Here is a 22,438-nt window from a genome sequence, read left to right as displayed (position 1 = left end):
GTCATGACAAGAACAGGTGCTGGTGCTCAGCTCAGTTCTCCCGTGACTCTCAGGATGATGTGCTGTAACCCAATGCTGCCTGTGAACCTAGGAGCTGTTTATGTCAATAATTAAATACTATTTTTTTCAGAGAAAAGCAACATCCACTCTTCCTTTATCTTTGTGATCAAGAGAAAAATGGGTATTTGCCTAAGCTGTACCCAAATGTGGAAGGTCTGTGTGACCACGTGTATGAGTCCACCTGCCTGTCTCTGTTGTTCTTTAATTAACCATGAGGGTCGATGCTGGAATAGCAACACTCTTGGCATCAACCTTGTCTCTCTCCAGCTGTCAAAGAAAAGAAGGGGGATCCTTCCCCCACCATTCTATATACCACAAGACCAGTCTCTGTGTGTAGCATTGAGCAGGGATTTGGGATTACTTTTGCTCTATGTCAGCCATATCGTCCTGGGACTGCTTTGATTTGTTCATGGGGTAACCCAGGGTTGCATGAGTTCGTCTTTTCCTTTCGCTTAAGCTAGTGAGCTCTGAGTGCTCACAGAAATAATTTTGGAGAGATTTTGTAATGTTAGCAAGGGAATTCCTATTTCTGTATTTCTCCCTAGTGCTGAGATATGTGTCTGATCTGCAGACAGTGTGGGAGTACGGGAGAAGCAGTGTTGTTATTTGCTCATTAGTAGCAGGCATCTGCAGCTTGGTGTCTTTTGTACAGTTTTCACATGACAGATTTTGACCAGACTGAGCTATAACTTACTTTGAGTCTTTTGGATGAAAGGACTGTCAAAATTCCCAAGAAAATAAACAAGTGGCTGATATTTGGCTTCTTGATTTTTAAGCTTTCTGTATACCAAATAGCGTAACTTCAGTGTGCTGCATGTTTCTGTTTCCTGTCATTCAGCCTCTGTTCCTGTTATCCTACCTTTAGCCTTTCCTGTGTATATTCTAAACGTTGACTAAATATGAAAAGGTTAGAAGATTTGAAGTAAAAAGGCTGAGTGTAATTTTACTGAATGCCACTTTCTCACTTCTACTCTTACATTGCATAGTAACGATCCTGCCATCTTTAGAAACTGTCCTGTTTAGAACAAACTGTAATTTCATTTTATTCTTTATCAAATCATGTGCTCTTTAATTTGACTGTGTTAATCATCACAAATGGCCTTTTTCAGGAATTTGCTAAGACCAGGCACTTTACAGACCTTCTGCTAATGCTTTTCAACATGTTTACCTTCAATATCACAGCTGTTCCACGTTTGGCTTTGTTTTTGAAGACCATGCCAAATGTGAAGTGCTCTGGCAATGTCTACTGATAGATTGTCATTAGTTAGAGAATGTCTGAGTCCCGTTTCCCATCATTTGTATGCATCCTAAGCAAGGGTCCCAGGGTAAACTTCCGTAATAGGAAGCAGTTGCACCAGCCACCAGTAAGTAATTTGAATATGCCGGGATTTTCTTCAGGCAGCCTCCTGGTGGGAGAACAGCTGGAGGATATTTCCTTCTTTTTTATCTAGTGGATATGATACTGAAGGATTATATTTATTACTGTGTTGTCCTATCTCAGAGATAGAGCAGGGCAACTCCAGCGGGCTTTGGATTTGAACTTAAAGAAGGCCTGCAAGATGGTCCCATTTCAAATGGTCTTTCAGAGGTGAAGGCACCAGATTTCATTGTTGAGCAGTGACTGTGAAAAGTCTGGGAACTCACTGATGCCATGAGGGTATCAGCATCACCTTTGCCAACAGTAGATGCCGTCGGATTCTTTGTCTTTCCTTTCTTCCCTTGTAAGTTAAGCTGCACAGATGGATGGGAATCTTCTGCCTAAAAAATCATCAGTCTCTGGATGGATGGGATAGGAGCAAATAAGCTATTCTTTAAGCAGTCAAAATTTACTCATATTGTGGGGCGATATGCCTTACTTTAATTTGAGTTTTCTTTTAGTTATGTCAGTACTTCATACATTCTATTACTGTCTCGACATCCCAACTGCCTGAGCAACAGGACACCTTATTCAGAGATTTGTCTTTGTTCTTTTGTTTAATTTCCCATTGCCTTTTTCCAAATAACAACCTCTAAGTCATTTGTCTTTCAACAGTTTATATCATTGTTACACAACACAGTGGCTCTTTTCCTGTCTGCATACATCTGACAGGATTTTTTTTCTTAATCCAACACATGCTGAGAAGGAATTTGCACTTGTTAGGCAAATCTCTTCCAGACAGTCATTCTTTATCCAATTAAAAAATACCCACCCTGAAATCACTGAAGGCAAAGTAATCGAGTGACTGGCAGTAAATTGCAATTTTTCTGAAATGCTATTGATTGTACTACAGAAAGAAAATGATGGGGTGGGGGAGTTACAGTCATATTCCTAACATCAATTTTCTTCCTTACATCCCCTGACACACACATACACACTTTTCTACCTGGTCTTGCACAACACCTCCACCCAGGTCCCAGTGTCATCTTTCATTTGGGGCTCTGCCCAAATGGGCCATTCCCAGCTACAGTCCCTTTCTCATTTCTTTAAGGTATTTTCTGAAATTTCCAGGGCACTTTGTTTAGAGCAAGGTCTGGTTGCTGGGTTACGAAACAATTGCATTTTTTCATCTGAAGGTGGGAGGTGGGCAGAGTGGCAGTCGGAGGTGGCAGTGCCTGCTTGCTCAATGTGGTGCTAGCTCCTTCTGAGCCTCAGATAGGCGCTCGCCTGGCAGCATCCCCCCACCAACCTCAGAGTGGGAGCCTTGTGCTCAAAATACAGCAGGGCTGAAATCACAGTTTGGCACTTCTGATTTGTTGCTTTTAATACACTGAACTGCCTTTTGACTGCTCTTCCCACTGGACCTACTTACAGCCTGCGTGTCAAAAAAAAAAATTGGCTGGCCTCCTTTTGACTGGAATTTAGCTTGAGCTACATATTGCTGCTGCAGAAAGTTCTCTAGCTTCTGCTCTATTTTAACATTTTATTCTGCTTCAGTTTGAGGGATGGGGTAGCTCAGACTACCCTTCCACTGGAAATTGTGCAATTTTATGTTAAAGGACCTGATCGCTTCTGTGGTATCCAGATTTGCCCATGAGTTTTATGTGTTGAGACTTTGGTTGACTCTTACACTGGACATAGTATCTGAGGTAGAGTTGGATAAGCATAAATGGATAACACTGGATGAGCCTAAATGTCTCACATCCTCACCAGCCTTAATATTTATCCAAACTGACCCAGTACCTGATGCTCCTGAAGGCCACAGGTCCATCTTCTTGATTTTGTCCTTTCAGTGCTACAGGGCTACGACTGGCTTTTGTGCTCTGGTTCTCATCCTCTACCTTCTTACTAGAACCAGTGTTGCACCAGAGGTTAGGAGAGGTGGTCCTAACAGTGGTGTGAGAGTCATGAAGGTTCACAAGGCCCCTTATGAGGGTACACATATCAGCCAGGAGCATGGTGTTATTTTCAGACTAGTTTCTTGATGAGTTTAGTAGGAGCTGTTTGTCTGGTCATGCTTGAATACTATAAAATTGGGGATGGGGTCACTTGTGCACCCACCTAATGCTATTGTTGTTTTGAGAAGTAGAATACAGAACTGCTTGAATTGAAATAATCAATATTTTTTTCTTGCTGACTAGAAATCTCAAGTATGTTTTCCTGTTTTTAATGTTGTAGGCAGAGAGACTTGAAGTTAAAAAAAGGCAACAAGAAATGCAAAGAAGAGAGATGTTCCTTGAAGATCAATATTAGTGAGTAAGATTTGAAACTTACTATTTAAATGACCTCATTTTCTTGTCCTTCTGGTTTTTGGGGGGTTGAGCTTTCTTGTTTGTTTGCTTGGTTGGACGGTTTTCTTTTGGCTGGTCTGGGGATTAGGAAGGGTTTGGCTTCTGTTGTTGTTCTCACTTTTTTTTTTTTGACTTGATATATTCCAAGCCTCCTCCATATCTTATCCTGTGAGCTCTTTGGTTCAGTAGATTTCTCTTAGCTTCTCAAAGCATACACTTTGAAGCAAAAACTGTGAGTTATAGACTGACTTTGTGCTTTCTTTCTCTAACTGAATCAATATGTGATCATTCAATCCAAGACTAATTATCAAAGCAGTATCTAAATTACATCTCCACCCATTTATTTTAGTGAATAGTAAAGAAATCTAACCCACATGGAAAAAAAAATGAGGACTCTACATTCACTACAGTTCTACAGCTTAGATGTAGAGATCTGCAGTGAAGACCTGTTTCCCAATAATCTCTCTTTAATATCAGATTTAGATAGGGCTTAAGTCCTGACATAATTAATTCCATTGGCAATGAAGTTCCTGCCTTGCTAATTCATTCTACCCTATTTATTTATTTTTAACTGATCCAAACTAATTCTATCACATAATTAACACACAGTGCTGTTCAGTCACCTTTACCTTTTTTTATCTTTGACTCTTGAAATTACTCACCTGTGTTTCTAGCATGATTGATTGCTCTTTCTTCCTCTGTGACCTTTGGAGAAGTCAGTTTTGTCCCATGCTAGAAGCTCCACTTCCTTCATCATTTGCCCAGACTATGTTCTCTATTCTATAGACATTTTAGAGCTTTCTCACTGATCTCAGCCTTTCTTGACATTTTTCTTTTATTTCTTCCTGTTTAGCTTTAGGTACAGCTCTTTCCTAAAATATATTGCTAATGTTCATCTCTATGTATTGGCATTTTGCCTGCAGTTTGTCCTCTGCTTGTCCCAGCATGGATTTCCCCTCAGCATACCCTGATTCCTCAGGATTTCTGAAGACCCTGCACAATGTTTATATCTCTGCCTTTTGCTGAGAGATACATTCATGCACTTTGAGACTACCCTGAGACAGCCTCATGAAATCTTTTCAGTACGGGGTCCTTAGTTATGGGACTTGCTTTTTTCCTGTGGGCATTGTGAGGGTCCTTATCTTCCTGTTTTTTTGTTTTGTTTTGTTTTGTTTTTGTGTTTGTTTTTTTTTTTTAATTCTGTTTTTTATTTTTTTTTGTCTTAAATTTTATTTAGTCATGAATGGAGACACATCTCTCCTTTTCCCTCATCTCCTCATTTAATTATTTTTCCCCTTAGGGTGAAAGGAATTCTGCTGGTTAGTGCTTTTTCTGTTAAAAGTAAGCTTGGTCATGTCAAAAGCAATCCCAAATGCTCTGAAACACCTTTATGTGGGCAGTCAGTCTGTCCCCAGGTGTAGCAGGGGCTCAGGCTGGCTGGGCACTGAGAGGAGACTGGCTGGCAGCCACTCTGTCCACTGATTTAAGAGAGCATTGTGAGTGTTCAGCTGGAGTCATCCCAGGAAACCAAACTGACTGACGTGACTGAAATTAAAGGTAGACTGTTGAGCTCCATTGCAGCAGAGATGTCTAGCTGTCAAAAGATTATTTGTATATACTGTTTATTAAACATATACCAGGAGAGTCCTGAAGGTACTGAAAGAGGTGTGCTGAAAGCCTACCTACAGTGAATGCAATTTTGGTTAACCAAAATATTTCATATTGTACAAAATAACATTACTGCCTTCCCTGGTACAATGAAATCCCCTGATGGGAAGAGGAAGGGAGAACTTGAGCAGTAATGGATTTACTACCAGAAGTTGAAGTCATTGGTAAGACACATTGGTGCTTCGGAGCACACCATCCCATGGTAATGGGAAGATGTTGTGTGACACTTCAGCTCTTGCCAAGTAACTCCACTGATGCACTCCTATTTATTAGAAAAGTGCTTGGTATTTAAAGCAGTTGTGTGCTTTTGTGCACTATGCAAAAATGAGTGACTCATTACTTCCATCATCTAAGAGCCTGTGTTGAGTGGCAAAGAGAACAAATATGAGGTTGTGCCCCTTTCCTTACTGTCTGCGCTAGAATATTTTGATTTCCTTCCCTGCTCGGGAGAGGTCATGCACTGCATATAAAGCAGTGACCTCTGCAAAGCCATGTCTGCAGAGCCATTTCAAAAAATAAGCTGCCTTGTTAGTCTGTCTTCTGCAAGCATCTCTAGCTGCAACATCAGTGTTTTCCTGGGGAGATCAATGCCTACCAATGGTCTCATTAGCTGGGAAACCTTTTAAATTGATCACCACCATCAGCTGTATCTTTCTCCACAGGGTACAGCCCGATGAATACCTCTCTGGTATGAAATGCTGATTGTATTTGATATGGAAAGGCACATATGGTTCTCGTGTCATTAGCATGCTCTGCAAATAAAGCATAATACTGCCCAGAAGTTCCTTGCTCTGATTAAATTCCCGTCACTATTAAAAACATGAACTTCTCGGTGAAATCCCTTTTCAAAGGGTGTATACATGAAATAAGCAAATGCCAAAAAGAAAAATTGCCTGCTGCCTTGTCCCCTGCCTGCAGACTGCAGGTATTTCCTATCTCCTGAAACCTTTGCTAGTGTCTTTCTGTGGAGCTGGCTCTTGAAAGTCAACTGTATGTGTTATCGCAGTTGTTTAAGTGTTTTCTTGCAAGAATGAGGTCTAGGCATGCATGCAGAGTGTTGGGGAAAAGGCTGAGAGTCTTTTGAGGGAACAGCTGGATGAAGGCTCTATCTGAAAGTCCAGGCAACTGAACTGAGTAAAACTCACAAGGTATGTCCTAAAGTAGCTTTGTATAAAAAGTATAAAAAACAACATTCAGGAGCAGACTTTGGGCTAAAGGAATTGCTTCATGACAGGATTGCTGTGGTTGGTGCTAACACCTGAGGGATTTATTGGTGGTAGCATTGCTGTGGCTCTGCCTCTGCAGATACCAGATCTAGAGAATAAAGAGTATGTGCACGCTTCCCTACTGAAAGCTACTTATATGGGAAATGGAGCCCTTTCTTCTGAGTAATGGTGTCTTGGATGCATTTTACATTGATGGCCTGTGGTAGAGGCTGTATTTCTGTCAGATTGCATTAAAAGATAATAAATGTGTAGTCCATGCTTTGCAATTACCTAATCCTTGTGAGGAAAGGACTGAGTGTAATGTTACAAATCGGAATGAAGAAGAGGTTAGATGGTTGGCCCAGCACTTTTCAGAATGTTCCTCTTTAGTTAGGACACAAAATTTGTCATTTAAACAACATTAAGGGATGGACAGCTCGTGACTTGCTTTTCTCTGTGTCTTGCATGAATGCTCTGTGTAAGCTGTGTGCATCTGAGCCTGAACTGTAGGCTATCTTTCCACAAGGTTTTAGCCCAGCTCTCTGATAAGGTGCTTTCACTTAATTTGAATTTGACTTCCCAGAAACTGTAGCGTTGGATGTAGTCCACTGCATTTCTAATAGCCATCTACCAATTTATGTAATGGGAAAAGCAGTCTACACATAGGGTTTCTTTTTAATAGCACATGACGGCAGTGGTACAACTTCACCCTTGCCTTTATACATGCATGTCACTTTTTTTGTGAAGGTTGCACTCCTGTAAAAATTCCTGGCACTGTTGCACTCTGGTACATGCGTGTGCTTGATATATTCAGCTCAGAATTTGGAGCTGGAAACACAATTTGCCAGAGTGCCTCTGAGTGCATATTCCAAACACAGAACAGGAGCTTCACCAAACCAAGCTGATATACGCTTGCCTGCCAAAGCAGTTTTCTCAAAAGTCATAAAATGCAAGAAAATAAAACCTGAATCAAACCAGAATTTTTATTTATTTATCTATTTTTACAGGATAAATACTCACGTCCTTGCCAGTTTTCAGTCCTCTGTGATGTGTGGTTCAAACAGCAGGCTGGTAACAAATTTTCCCCACAGAAGTGCAAATGTAAACCTGACCAGACTTTCAATGTAGGTTGCTAAAGAGAGTGAGAGGGCTCACACAAAAAGGTTTTCAGCCTTGAGAATCTTTTGTTTGCTTCTTTTCACCACAATGGTCTTCATTTTGTTCATTTGCTCCTGATTATTTTAAGCGTTGTCAATTATTTAGCTAACAGGCAGAAAACTAGGCTTTTATAGACATCCAAAGGGACTCTCTTGAGTGTAATAATGAAGGCAGTTTATTGAACGCCTGTGAGGTTGCTTTCTAATTGTATGCATTAATCTGCCCATGCAAGCTGGCTGAAAATATAGAAGCAGATTGCACATGCAGATGGAGCACACAGAATGGTAGATCTATGCAATAGACTTATACAAAACTGCATTTTCCTTAAAACTGGATTTATGCTTATTGCTTCAGATAATAAATGAAACTTGATGTCTAAAATAACTTCCAAGATTATTGGATGAGTCGGTGGGAGGAAAAAATAGCTCAGTAGCATTATTTCATTCTGTCAGGAAAACAAAAAAAGGAAGTGGGTTGACACAAAAAATAGTTTTGTGTGTGAGTGGGAAGTGATGAAAATAATTCTGCTGAGAATGTTCCTATTTTTTATTACTATTTTTATACTTTCTTCAAGCCTTATACCTAAAATGAACAATTGCCACATTTTTTGTTCTTATTCCCTAGACCTCATGCTCAAAGACTTGCAGGCAAGAATGGCTACCAGCCAAGGATAGCACCATTTTGATCACTATTATTAGATTTGTGCAAGTCCTCCTTGGCATGCTTGTGCATTACTCCCAGTGAAGTCTGTGAATACTGCATGAAGCAAGTAAACTACATAACCAGAATATAGCTTTTCTTCCCAGGAAAGTGCATTGGGGAAGAGCCATTTACATTACACAGGAACTTAATGGGTTAGTTATTCAACTCTGTACTCTTACATCTTATAAATTCCAGCAAAAGATGAATCTCCACGCACGTACTCACCAAAAAAAAATAAAGTGTATCAGTTCATGCTGACAACTTTGCACACTATTAATGTTCGTTATTTTCTTCTTATGCTGAAGTGGATTCTGTCCTCTGTGTGTGGGTTAGAGTTGAGGTAAAGGAAAAGAACGAGAATCCATGTAGAGCTGAGGGCATGCTTGTTGGCAACAGATGGAGGTGTTTTTCTTAAAAATAACTTTCTTAATGGCTTAATTTTGAAGTACGTGCATTTGGTAGAATTTGTTTTCACAGATCTTGGTTTCGGCCTCTAGCTTCATTCACACAAGCAAATTATTTTCATCTGCAAAAATCCCAACTACAGCTCTGCTTGGAGTCTCTTTATCTCCTGACTATCTGACTATCTATCTGATGGGAAAGCTGCATAAATGGGCAGTCATCTCATCTACCTTTGGGCCAGCTTCTGGAATTTCTGCTATTTTAACATTTGATTTTGATGGCCCTTGTAAGGCCATGAGACAGAGGAGCAGCAATCACCCTAGCTCCAGCCAGTCTGGTTTGTTGGTCATAGCAGATGCGTGACCGAGTTGTAGTGCACAAGGCAAAGCTGTAGCTGAGGAAGGAGCAAGAGAAGGGTTTAGACCTCCAAGTTTTCTTCTATTCAGTCTGTTGGTTGTCTGGGCCTGGCCTAACCTAGCTAATTTTAGGCCTGTAGTAAGAATGCACCTCCCGTGGACTTTACTGCAGTGAATAGCAGCTTTTCTTGCAAGTAGACTTATGTAGTGTTAAGCAATAGATCTAAATTTCTGCAAAAGTAGATGAAGTTGTTATGCTTAGCCAATTAAATATTCTGAGGTGTGGAGAAGTACAGATATGCTTGTTGGTGCTGCAAAAAAGATGCATCTTGAATTAAATTAAGTTTTGGGTTTTGTTTTTGAGAAGGGGAGTCCTTCTACTATTTAAAAAACATAGTGAATGGTGAGGTATGAAACTAACACTGTGTATGCATTATTCATGGTTCTTAATTTTTCAGTAGAATTGGAGGGGAAGCATGAAAAGTCACTTCAGCATTGCACACTGGCCAAGAATTTGGAACCTGGTGTGCCTGTGTCATCCAACATGAGATGCTACTTTTGTTGTCTTAGCCACTCAGGTTGTCTCCTCTCTGAAATGAATATAATGATTTATCTGGCTTAGGTTTGTTCATTCTTATATTTTACTATTTTTTTTTTTTAATGGCTCTTAGCATACTTACAGACATTTGTTAGAGTAGAATTGTAATGCTGGAGATCCTGCAGCTTGAGAAACCAAAGAGCTCAGGAACTGTCTTGTTTTCAGCAGCAGTAAGTGTCCATTTGTGGTGGTTTTACCGTACTGGGCAACTAAACCCCACAACCGCTCTCTCACTCCCCCTCCTTTAGATGAGGAGGGGGAGAAGTAAAGCAAAGAACAACTCACGGGTTGAGATAAGGATAGTTTAATTAAAGGGAAATAATTATAATAATTAAATAAAGACTACCATGAACTAACAATTTAACTAAGGGGAAATAAAAAGGGAAAGGGGAAAGGGAGGGGAAAAAAGGAAAATAAAAAGAAGGGAGGAAAACAAACAAACAAAATAAATGAAGGCTATATGGAAGTGCAGAGGAAAGAAATTACTCTCTACTTCCCACAAATGAGCGATGATTGACCACGTCCTTGAAGCAAGGCCTCAACGCACGCAGCCGGTGTTCGAGAGGAGGACCGACGTCTTCCAAACGAGAGCCCACCCCTCCCCCCTTCTTCCTGTTTCCACCTTTTATTGCTGAGTGTGACATCACATGGTATGGAATATCCCTTTGATTGGTTTAGGCCAGCTGCCCTAGTGATGTTTCTCTCCTCACCTTTTGCCCACCCCCTAAGAGGGTTAGAGAAAGGCCTAATACTGTGCCACTGCTGCTCAGCAGCAGACACAACACTGGTGTGATAACACTGCTGTTCCAGCTACAACTGCAGAGTACGGCACTGTATGGGCTGCTGCTGGGAAAGTTAACATTCCAGCCAGACCCAATACAACCTCCACCCCTTATTCCATAACATTTGTGTCACACTCAGATCCCCATACTTTAGCATACAAGCATCCTCATCATTATTCCTTGTCTTTTAACAGGACAAGGATTTAATAGGACAAGATTGATAGGCAGGTGTATCTTCTCATTCCATAGGTCTTTCTTGGAAAACGTTCATAAGAACTGTTGATGATTAGGTCTTCATCTGCCAAAGTGGCCACTCAAGGCAGGTGGAGTTGGATGTCTGGACGCGAGCACCAGCTTAGCTCAAGTCCTTGTTGCACTGCCCGGCTCCTTGCAACGTTGACCTGTCGTTGATCCTACAGCATCTTCCTACAACATATAACTTAGATTACAGATTAGTTTTCTCTCAGTGTCAAATCTCCTTGAGGCACACACTTGATATCCCCATTCCTTTGCATGACCCACCAGGTATACCCTGGTCCTTGGGCGAAGACAATCCCACGAGTGGGTTTGCCTTTTCCCGAGGCAGGAGCAACCCACACTGCCTTCCCCATCCACCTTCCTACATGCACTACGGGAACTTTAGCTCCTTTCACAGTGTGTAGGGGTTTTGTTTCAGCAGGACCAGCACGGCTGTCAGACCCCCTATTGTTAACTAGCCAAGTGGCTTCTGGTAGATTTGTGTCCCATTGTTTCCATGTCCCAGCACCTAATGCTCGTAACATAGTCTTTAACAGTCCATTGTACCTCTCAACCTTCCCAGAGGCTTGTGGGTGATAAGGGATGTGGTATACCCACTCAATACCATGCCTCTTTGCCCAGGAGGTAATAAGATTGTTTCGAAAATGACTCCCATTGTCAGACTCAATTCTCTCTGGTGTACCATGACGCCACAATACTTGTCTTTCCAGGCCCAAGATAGTATTTCGGGCCGTGGCATGGTTTACAGGGTATGTTTCCAACCACCCAGTAGTTGCTTCTACCATGGTGAGTATGTACCGTTTGCCTTGGCGGGTTTTTGGAAGTGGTCCAATATAGTCAATTTGCCAGGCCTCACCATATTGAAACCCTAGCCATCTCCCCCTGTTCCAGGGAGATTTTACCTTCATGGCTTTCTTGATTGCAGCACAGGTCTCACACTCATGGGTAACCTGTGTGATGGCTTCAATGGTCAAGTCCACCCCTCGATCACGAGCCCATCTGTAAGTGGCATCCCTCCCCAGATGTCCTGATGTTTCATGGGCCCATCGAGCTACAAACAGCTCACCCTTACGTTCCCAGTCTAGGTCCACCTGAGCCACTTCAATTTTCGAAGCTCGATCCACTTCTTCGTTGTTCCGATGTTCTACAGTAGCGCGACTCTTGGGCATGTGGGCATCTACATGACGTACTTTAACATCCAGGTTTCCTACCCGGGCAGCAATATCTTGCCACAGGGTAGCAGCCCAGATAGGTTTACCTCTGCGCTGCCAGTTGTTCTCTTTCCATTGCTGCAGCCACCCCCACAGAGCATTTGCCACCATCCATGAGTCAGTATAAAGATACAATACTGGCCAATTTTCTCTTTCGGCGATATCTAGGGCTAGTTGTATGGCTTTTACTTCTGCATACTGACTCGACTCACCTTCCCCTTCCATGGCCTCCACAACTCGTCGTATGGGATTCCACACAGCAGCTTTCCATTTCCGATGACTCCCTATCACACGGCAGGATCCGTCAGTAAACAACGCATACCGCTTTCTGTCCTCTGGCAACTCATTGTATGGTGGTGCCTCTTCAGCACGGGTTACCTCTTCTGTTGGTACTCCGAAATCTCTACCTTCCGGCCAGTCCATAATCTCTTCCAGGATTCCTGGGCGATTGGGTTTTCCCATTCGAGCCCGCTGTGTAATTAGCGCTATCCACTTACTCCATGTAGCATCAGTTGCATGGTGTGTAGTGGGAATTTTCTCTTTGAACATCCAATGTAACACAGGTAACCGCGGTGCCAAGAGGAGCTGTGCCTCTGTACCCACAACTTCTGAAGCAGCTCGAACACCCTCATATGCTGTGAGTATTTCTTTTTCAGTTGGGGTGTAATTGGCTTCTGATCCTCGATAGCCCCGACTCCAGAAGCCCAGAGGTCGGCCTCGAGTTTCTTCTGGGGTTTTCTGCCAAAGGCTCCAGGTGAGGCCATGCTCCCCAGCTGCAGTGTACAGTATATTTTGCACAGCTGGTCCAGTACGGACAGGCCCAAGGGCTACTGCACGAGCTATTTCTTGTTTGATTTGTTCAAATGCCTGTTGTTGCTCAGGGCCCCACTCGAAATAGTTTCTCTTTCGAGTCACTCGATATAGAGGATTCACAAGCTGACTATAGCCTGGCACATGCATTCTCCAGAATCCCACGAGGCCTAGGAAAGCTTGCGTTTCTTTTTTGCTAGTTGGCGGAGACATTGCTGTTATTTTATTGATCACATCCATTGGAATATGGCGACGTCCATCCTGCCATTTTACCCCCAAGAACTGGATTTCCTGTGCAGGCCCCTTGACCTTGCTCTGTTTAATGGCAAAACCAGCTTTCAGGAGAATTTGGATTATTTTCTTCCCTTTCTCGAAAACTTCTTCTGCTGTGTTGCCCCACACGAGGATGTCGTCAATGTACTGAAGGTGCTCAGGGGCTCCCCCTTGCTCCAGTGCAGACTGGATCAGTCCATGGCAAATGGTAGGGCTGTGTTTCCACCCCTGAGGCAGCCGATTCCAGGTGTATTGGATGCCCCTCCAAGTGAAAGCAAACTGCGGCCTGCATGCTGCTGCCAAAGGGATGGAGAAAAATGCATTAGCAATATCAATTGTGGCATACCACTTGGCTGCCTTTGACTCTAGTTCGTACTGAAGTTCCAGCATGTCCGGCACTGCAGCACTCAGTGGTGGCGTGACTTCATTCAGGCCGCGGTAGTCCACTGTTAGCCTCCACTCGCCATTAGACTTTCGTACTGGCCATATAGGACTATTAAAGGGTGAGCGAGTCTTGCTGATTACTCCCTGACTCTCCAGTCGGTGAATCAACTCATGGATGGGAATCAGGGAGTCTCGGTTGGTGCGATATTGTCGTCGGTGCACCGTTGTAGTAGCAATTGGTACCTGTTGTTCTTCAACCTTCAGCAATCCTACAACAGAAGGGTCTTCTGAAAGGCCAGGCAAGGTAGACAGCTGCCTAATCTTTTCTGTGCTCAAAGCAGCTATGCCAAAAGCCCACCGGTATCCTTTTGGATCCTTGAAGTACCCTCTCTTGAGATAGTCTATGCCAAGGATACATGGAGCCTCTGGGCCAGTCACAATGGGATGCTTTTGCCACTCATTCCCAGTTAGACTCACTTCAGCTTCCAGTACAGATAGTTGTTGGGATCCCCCTGTCACTCCGGAGATACAGGTGAGTTCTGTCCCTTGGTAGCCTGATGGCATTATGGTACATTGTGCGCCAGTGTCCACTAAAGCTTTGTATTCTTGTGGTTCTGATGTTCCAGGCCATCGGATCCACACAGTCCAATAAATCCGGTTATCCCTCTCCTCTACCTGGCCAGAGGCAGGGCCCCTCTAGTCCTGGCTGGAGCGTCTGCCACTTAATTCTTGCAAATGAGAGGTAGAGGTCTCTTCATCAGGGTCAAGAATAACATCAGCTCTTCTACTGCCTCTGGGGTACTGCCCCATGGAAACTGGAGCAGCATTTCTCTTAGGAACCCCTCTTCTTGCTGCTGTATTTCCTTTCAGTTCACGTACCCGAGCAGCTAGGGTTGAAGTAGGTACACCATCCCATTTCCTCATATCTTCCCCATGGTCACGCAGAAAAAACCACAAGGTACCACGTGGTGTACGTCTTGGGTACTCTCTCTCTTGAGCGCGCGAATGCTGATTCTTAGTGGCTGAAGTATCACTCTGTCTAAATGAGGGGGAATATGCTCGTTCCACTCGTTCCACGAGCTTGTCAAGTCCTTTAGACAGTTTCTCCACAGCTGAGACACTGGACTGTAGCGGAGCAGAGAGATTGTCTTCATATTTTTGAAGCTGGCAGGACATATCATACAATGTTGGTCCCCTCCCCTCATCCCAGTTAATTGATGCCAGGGTACTGGCATGTGCTGGTGGTGCACTCCGCACAAATCTACGCCACATGGATGTTGTGCACTGGACTTCATCGGGGTCTTGAGGTGTCTGGGCATTGTCCAAATCACTATAAATCATCTCCCGCACAGCTAATTCCCGCAGATGCTGGAGACCTTTATCTATAGTGGTCCACTTGCCTATTTGATATACAATATCTTCCTTATGGGGATATCTTTCTCTCACAGCCACCAGGAGTCGTCTCCAGAGGCTGAGGGCCTGTGCTCCTCTCCCGATTACTTTGTCGATTACCCTTTCTCTAGAGAGGGATCCCAGCTGCTTGGCTTCATTGCCTTCTAATTGTAGGCTATTGGCCCCAGCATCCCAGCATCGAAGCAGCCAAGTGAGGATGTGTTCACCTGGGCGTCGACCATAATCCTTTCGTATTTCTCGCATCTCACTCAGGGATAAGGATCGAGTGATTTCTGATTCCTTTATGATTTCTGTCTCGTCTTCCTGCTGTTTTTGTGATGGCCCTGCTTTAGAGGTGCCTGCCATTTCCCCTTCTTCCTCCTCCTTAGGAGAGCCTTCTTCCCTTACTAAACGAGCTGACCTCCGTTTCCATTTTTTTGACTTGACTATGGGGGCGACTGATACCATAGTTGGTTGGTCTTTTGGGTCAGCCACATCGTGTGTTACTTGGTCATCAGATTCAGAGACTTCCTCCCTCTCTTCAAGTTGCTGGATGATGTTAAACAGTGTTTGATAGGAATAAGCCAGGACCCAGCACAATGCTGCAAGCTGTCGTTCTCCGGCATTATCAGGGTCAGGACATACAACTCTCAAACATTCTACTAATTTTTTAGGATTTAGCACTTGCTCAGGGGTGAAGTTCAAAACTATTGGAGGAGACACTCGTGACAGGTATCTGCTAACATCATCCCACATACCTAGCCACTCACCACAAGACTGTTTCGGGACAGATTCCCAAGTAAGTTTTCTAAACAATCGACTAATCTTAGAGAGAAAATGAAACTGGTTGTTCAGAATTAGAAATAGCAATACATGGGTTACAGATGGATCTTCAAAATACTCCCAAACGGTTGTAATTAGCCCACTATGAAAGGAGGGAAAGGTACCATTCTTAATATTATTAATAAACTGGTGTCCAGATGAGAAAAGGAAGGCAGTGTAGTTCTGAATATTCTCTGAAAGATAGTTTCCATGGGACCCAAATGATAACAGTGCAGAGCCTGAATTCCAGATTAAAACCAAGGTCAGTGCTTGGCAGCACAGCGAATTAAAAAAAGTGAACACAGATTGTAGCACTTTGTCGGATCGGATATATAGGAGAAAGGAGAATATGACACGGATTGCATGACATAGGAACAAAGCTATTATTATTAACAGGGCAATGTACATGGTTACTAGCAAGCAAGCGTGTTAGTTATATGCGTTTAATCAATTCTATTGTTATCTCAACCCTTCGAGCCCCACGTTGGGCGCCAAAAAGGACTGTGGTGGTTTTACCGTACTGGGCAACTAAACCCCACAACCGCTCTCTCACTCCCCCTCCTTTAGATGAGGAGGGGGAGAAGTAAAGCAAAGAACAACTCACGGGTTGAGATAAGGATAGTTTAATTAAAGGGAAATAATTATAATAATTAAATAAAGACTACCATGAACTAACAATTTAACTAAGGGGAAATAAAAAGGGAAAGGGGAAAGGGAGGGGAAAAAAGGAAAATAAAAAGAAGGGAGGAAAACAAACAAACAAAATAAATGAAGGCTATATGGAAGTGCAGAGGAAAGAAATTACTCTCTACTTCCCACAAATGAGCGATGATTGACCACGTCCTTGAAGCAAGGCCTCAACGCACGCAGCCGGTGTTCGAGAGGAGGACCGACGTCTTCCAAACGAGAGCCCACCCCTCCCCCCTTCTTCCTGTTTCCACCTTTTATTGCTGAGTGTGACATCACATGGTATGGAATATCCCTTTGATTGGTTTAGGCCAGCTGCCCTAGTGATGTTTCTCTCCTCACCTTTTGCCCACCCCCTAAGAGGGTTAGAGAAAGGCCTAATACTGTGCCACTGCTGCTCAGCAGCAGACACAACACTGGTGTGATAACACTGCTGTTCCAGCTACAACTGCAGAGTACGGCACTGTATGGGCTGCTGCTGGGAAAGTTAACATTCCAGCCAGACCCAATACACCATTATCTTTTTAAAATTGTCAAGAGAAATAAATAGATTTATGATATATACAACAATATTGTGCTTTGTTTTTTTAAAGCACTGGCATTAAAGCTGGTATATATTTCTACATTCTGGCATTTCAATATCCATCAATTAAAGCAGAAGAATTAACTGCCACTGGTTTCATTGGGTAGCGGTAATGAAATTATGAGAGGCCTTTTTAATTGATGCATTTTTAATGTTAGTCTGTGAAAAGGACCTAAAGCCAAGAACTATATTTGTAGGAAGAAAAATTATTTTCATCTTCTATGCCAAATGAACCTAGGCTCATTCAGGCTTTTATATCCACCCCCTTGTCTTACCTCAGTGGTAATGTGGAGAGCACACACGTTTAGTACCCCAAAAGTTGAAATGCATGCAGATTCCCTGATCTAGATGTAGCTCGTGAGGTTGTAGGATATACTACTCTAAGTCCCTAAATTACACCGTTCTCAGTGGAATACCTAACAGATTCACATTTCTACACTCTACGTGTACTTGTTGCACTTCAAGCATAAGTTTTTAAGTAACAGCTTGTAAGAGATGCACAAGAAAAGACTCTGCTTGAAGAACAGTTGTGAAATGTAAAGTGTTATATCCAAGGACCCACAGGAAGAGTCACAACATGGACTGACTTCAACAGTCACGCACTGTCCCCATGTTATTCAACATGTTACTGGCAACAGAGTCAGGATTTTCCCATGACAGCTCTTAAGAGTTTTTCAATCCCAAACTTGACAGTGCTTCACTCCACCACAGCTGCATCAGTGCTAATAAATTTAACACTGTCAATCACTGTCACTTTTGAGGCCAACAGGCTTGAGGCTGCCTGTTTCTGTTGCTAGCAAAGTTTTTTTACCTCCCGAAATGGGGCAATTGCATCCATAGAGCCTTATGGGAGATACTTGTGGTTAATATTAGTTCCCGGACAGCAGCCAACAGCTATTTGGGAAAGTACTATTTGGAACAGGTCAAAACTATGCCAGAAACTGTTACCACAATGCAGATGGCTGAGTTCCCATTGCTACGGGTGCTATCCATTGCCTGGTGCTATTAAACCAGTATGGGAGTAGCCTATTTTAATTAGTGTAGCAAAAGGCTTGTTCCCAATTGTGTGACGGGAAACAGAAGTACAGAATACAACACAAAACACAAAATATTTTTGTAAGAATGCCTCAGCTTAACCAGTGCTTCTAAACACTGCTCTCTTCCCTGCAGCCTGATATTTCGGGGAACTAAGAGCTCAGGTTAACAGCCTGTTAGGATGGTGCCATCTCCTTGCTTTGTCTAAATTTTGTATTTCTTTCTGCCTAACTATTTTCAAAGAATATAAGGAGGCTGTTGTATGCAGAATAATGCTTGGCACAATTCTTCAGCTCCTCTTCTTTTTTCCTTCATATTAATTATTTTAGAGGACCATATTTTATCAGCATTTTTGATTAGCCCCTGAAGTTTTAGCAAGTGAGAGTGAGATGTTGCTCCAACTGTCTGTATGTGAAATACCTATGGACACTTTGATATGCTGATTTCCTTCTGGAGCTAATGCTTTCCTCTCTGGAACGTTAATTGAACTGTCATCTCTCTGACTTCCCCCATTCCCTGCAGCATGGCTTGTGTTATGCTCTACATTATTATGACTTTAGGATTAATATTATGAAAAGTACCATTCAGACAACATTTTGACAGTCTGGCATCTCAAGATGCTCTGCTGGGTTTTCATAGAGACAATACACAATGAATTAACATAGATGACTGACTTGACAGAGTTTGTCTTCAGTCATATTCAGAAACCTGAGTCCCTTTGCTGTGATAGGAAAACATTATTACTGTATCACTTAATGTGGTGTAGTGAGATGCCTTCTGTACACAAAAGCAGTACACATTCTTGCTGAGAAACTTTATTTGCTTCCACTCTCGTAAGCATCTTTTCTAATACTGAAACTGAGTTAGCTTTTCACATATCAGTGTGCTGATCTGGGGAGAGTAATGTCTTAGCCATCCACCTCCTTTTTATGCAAGTACTGAGAACTTGTGCATACCCCAAGTCATTCTTTTACCATCTGTAAGGAATTAAGGCGTCCAGATATGGCCCAAGAGGCCAGATATTTCTTTATAGAGCTACAACCTTCTCAGATATAGTCCAGACTTTCTGTAGGAGTTCTTAGTCTTTCTGGTGTAGAAATAAATAGTTATTTTAGCATAGGTAGAAACACAATCTGCAATTTAAAACTTCAAGTTCCCAAAATTATTCTGTGCAATCTCACCACTCTATCACTCTACCACTCATTTATCCTGAAAAAAGAAAAAAAAAAAGTGTGTGCATAAAGCTTGGATAAGAAGATACTATTAATTCCTTTAACACATAGGTGTTTTATAGATCAGGGAAAGTTGTGTTCTTGTGTTTCACTTGGTTCTTTTTATATTGTGCATTGGCTGAGGTTATCACAACTTCCCAGGTAATGAAGGAAAAGGAGTGAACTGGGAATGCCAAGACTCTAAAGGCATGGTTTGCTACAGTGTGAGCAAGTCCTCTGTACTTAAATAGCTAATGTGGTTTTATATTCTGTGGAGTAGCACAGAAGAACTTGTAGGTAGGTTCCTTTTCATTTTCTTCACTTCTCCTCAATACACCCACTGACCAGCAGAAAACATTTTGCATCTACTCTCTGTTTCAGGACATGGAGTGAAAGATAAAAACACTTTTAAGTCTGCTTCTGCAGTTAGTCATCATCACTATTTGGCAGACAAGGCTTTTTGTGCAAGGTTAAGTAGCTTTCTTTGCTGTTGGCATCTTCTCCCCCACAGAGTTAGCTGGCTGCCCTGTCAGAAAAGTAAATCTTTGTGTTGAATCCCTCTTGAAGTACTTTCATGCTTTGCAAAGCTGTATACAGAAATAAAATTGCCTCTAACTCTACTCTTTTGAGTGAGCAAGGACTTGAATATATATGCCTGGACATGCAATTTAAGAAACTGATTCCTGATCACAGTACCGAAACTCCTGCTTTTAGCATATATGTTATTCTTTGTTACTTTGCTTATCTGGGCTTTGAGCAACCTGGTCTAGTGGAAGGTATCCCTGTCCATGGCAGAGGGGTTGGAATTAGATGATCTTTAAGGTCCCTTCCAACCCAAACCATTCTGTGATTCTAAGAAACTGTGAGAGACTGGATGTTACTTTGAAAATATGGTTTATAAGGGATGCAATTAGAAAAATAAAGTTGTCCTTGCCAGAATAAGGAATGACAATGTTGTGCAACCCTTTTTCAAATAAAGACAAGCATTTTTTTAATGCTACAAAATGGTTTGAAGTCTTGCTACCTGATTAAGTAATATGTTGTAGGGGTGCATTGTATTAACAATGAAGGAACATGCCTTAAAATAATCTTTTAAATTACTTGTCTGAGATTTATGGATCTGGTAGAAGGATTTGCAACAATTCAGTGAAGCACTTGCATTCTGATGAAGTCCAATGGTATGTGAGTCTGCATTTTAGGAGCTTTTACCATGCAGAAAGAAAGCATAGCCCCTATAGACTGCAAATATGCAAATGACAAAAACTACTTGCTTAAAAAATTCTCCCAGCAAATGTCTTATCCACAATATAGGTTCTATTTCCTCCGTCCCCTTTCATTCTGTCTGTTCCCATAACCTTTTGTTCCACCTGTGATGTTTTTCAGCAGTCACATGCTAAAATGTCTAGTCTAGATTCCAAGGGTGGAATAAAAATCTGTATTTATTTTTATGGAAGCACTAACAATTCTATTTGGATTGGATTTCTTTGTAGCAAAACCAATGAATTATTGAACAGATTGGAGTTGGGCTTGCCAAAGAGTGATTCCTGTCAGATTGCTAATCGTGGCCCAGAATCAACAGCACGGGTAAGCAAAACTGTGGAATGTACAATATTTTTCTGTCAACTTTCCAGGTGCTGTCAATAGTGTGATATTAGAATATTCTAATTGACTTTAATTGCCTATACATAACTCAGTGAGAACCAAGGAGTCTTTCTGGGTGAATTGCCTACGTTGTCTGTGATAAATTGGCAGAGTATCCTACATAGTAGGGGACTGCCTTTATTACTCGCAGTTCTCTCTCTGATAAATACGAGCCAGATTTATATTCTATGTTCAGATCAGAATCTTAAATGTGCTCTGTACCCATCAGTCGGTGGCAAGCTTTTATGAAATCTCAACTAGTTCATGTCAGCAGATGCTCTGCTGCATTGAAAATCTAGCTTATTTCTCACTGCATCCTAAAAGTGATTCCGTAGAGTGCTTGGGGACTTTATCCCAGTTTGAATGAGCCTGGTAAGTATCAATGTAATTAGGGAATAGATAAAGTATTGCTAAAGTTTCATTATTCTAATTGCCTCAAGAAGCCTTTTGCACATCTGATTAGTCTCTTCACATCTAAACCAAGCATTCCTACTGATGCAAAAACTTGCAGTGAGGTATATTAACCCTAAAGACAGAAATCTTCCCCGTTAGGGGGGTTTGAAACTGGGAGATGACAAAGCAGGCAGTCAAGTAGGCAGAAATTATTGTTACAAACAATGGTCCCAAGTCAGCAAAAACTTGGAGATATCTAATCTGGGTAATCCTCTGTTGTATACAACCTTGAACACCAACAGCTGTGTAAGGGATGTAAAAATTTGCCTGCATGTTCCCTCAGAAGTCTTGGAAATGTGCAAGACCCTCTCATTAGAGAAATTGCTCCAAACAATATATGACAGTTCTGTCTTGCTTCTAGTATCTCTTTCTGATTTTCAGTTGCTTGAAGAGGGAAGGTGTTATTGAAAGTAGCTTCCTTTCCCCTTTGATTCCCCGGGTCATTTGGTGTCTCTGAAAAACAAGGAGAAATCTTAGCACATGTGAGCAGATTTACAGCTTGAAGGAACCAATGTCTGTTCAGCAGTGCTGGGTCCTCTGGATTTAATTGTAATAGAGAGGCTTTCTGACCGTCTTTTGTAGTCCTGAGTAGACAAGCAAGATAAAGGACTACAGGAAGGGAGAAAAGGTGTTTTGAAACTCCTTCTACCCCCTCTGAAGCATCCCATGCTCTGAATGGTGAGGAGCTCATTCTTCAGTAACGAAAACCGTGCTCCACAGCCTTTCATATGGCGTGAACATGGAACTGTGAATATAAGTGGTTTCATGGCCCTCAGACTGACTTGGATTTCAGCATTTTAGTATGGTGTCTGCATGTCTGTGCAGAACTGGGTGGATGCCTAAAGTAACACTGAACTGTTTCAGACATACAGGTGTACCTGTAGTCTTTGCCTACTACTTGACCTACATACACCTGCCCTTCTAGGTGCAGGTTTTGAAGATTTCTTAGTAAGTTATGCCAAATTACATACCACAGTTCATCTTTTGCTTAAACAGTATCAAAATAAAATAAATTCAGATAAAATTCATAATTTCTCTG

The 22,438-nt window shown here is 42.1% G+C and overlaps 1 protein-coding gene across 1 annotated transcript in view; it reads left to right on the top strand.

Annotated features, from left to right (window-relative positions):
• Window positions 1-22,438, top strand: part of EPSTI1 (epithelial stromal interaction 1) — a 56,665-nt gene that overhangs the window by 18,807 nt on the left and 15,420 nt on the right. Inside the window, exons 6-7 of the mRNA XM_013104162.5 lie at window positions 3,656-3,729; window positions 20,796-20,889. Of these exons, the coding sequence (XP_012959616.5) occupies window positions 3,656-3,729; window positions 20,796-20,889 (168 nt within the window). The remainder of the gene's footprint in view (window positions 1-3,655; window positions 3,730-20,795; window positions 20,890-22,438) is intronic.

Source organism: Anas platyrhynchos, chromosome 1 (genome assembly GCF_047663525.1).
Source record: "Anas platyrhynchos isolate ZD024472 breed Pekin duck chromosome 1, IASCAAS_PekinDuck_T2T, whole genome shotgun sequence".
NCBI lineage: Eukaryota > Metazoa > Chordata > Aves > Anseriformes > Anatidae > Anas > Anas platyrhynchos.
Note: the sequence above shows the minus strand (reverse complement) of the source record. Positions and strands in the feature narration are given on the sequence as shown.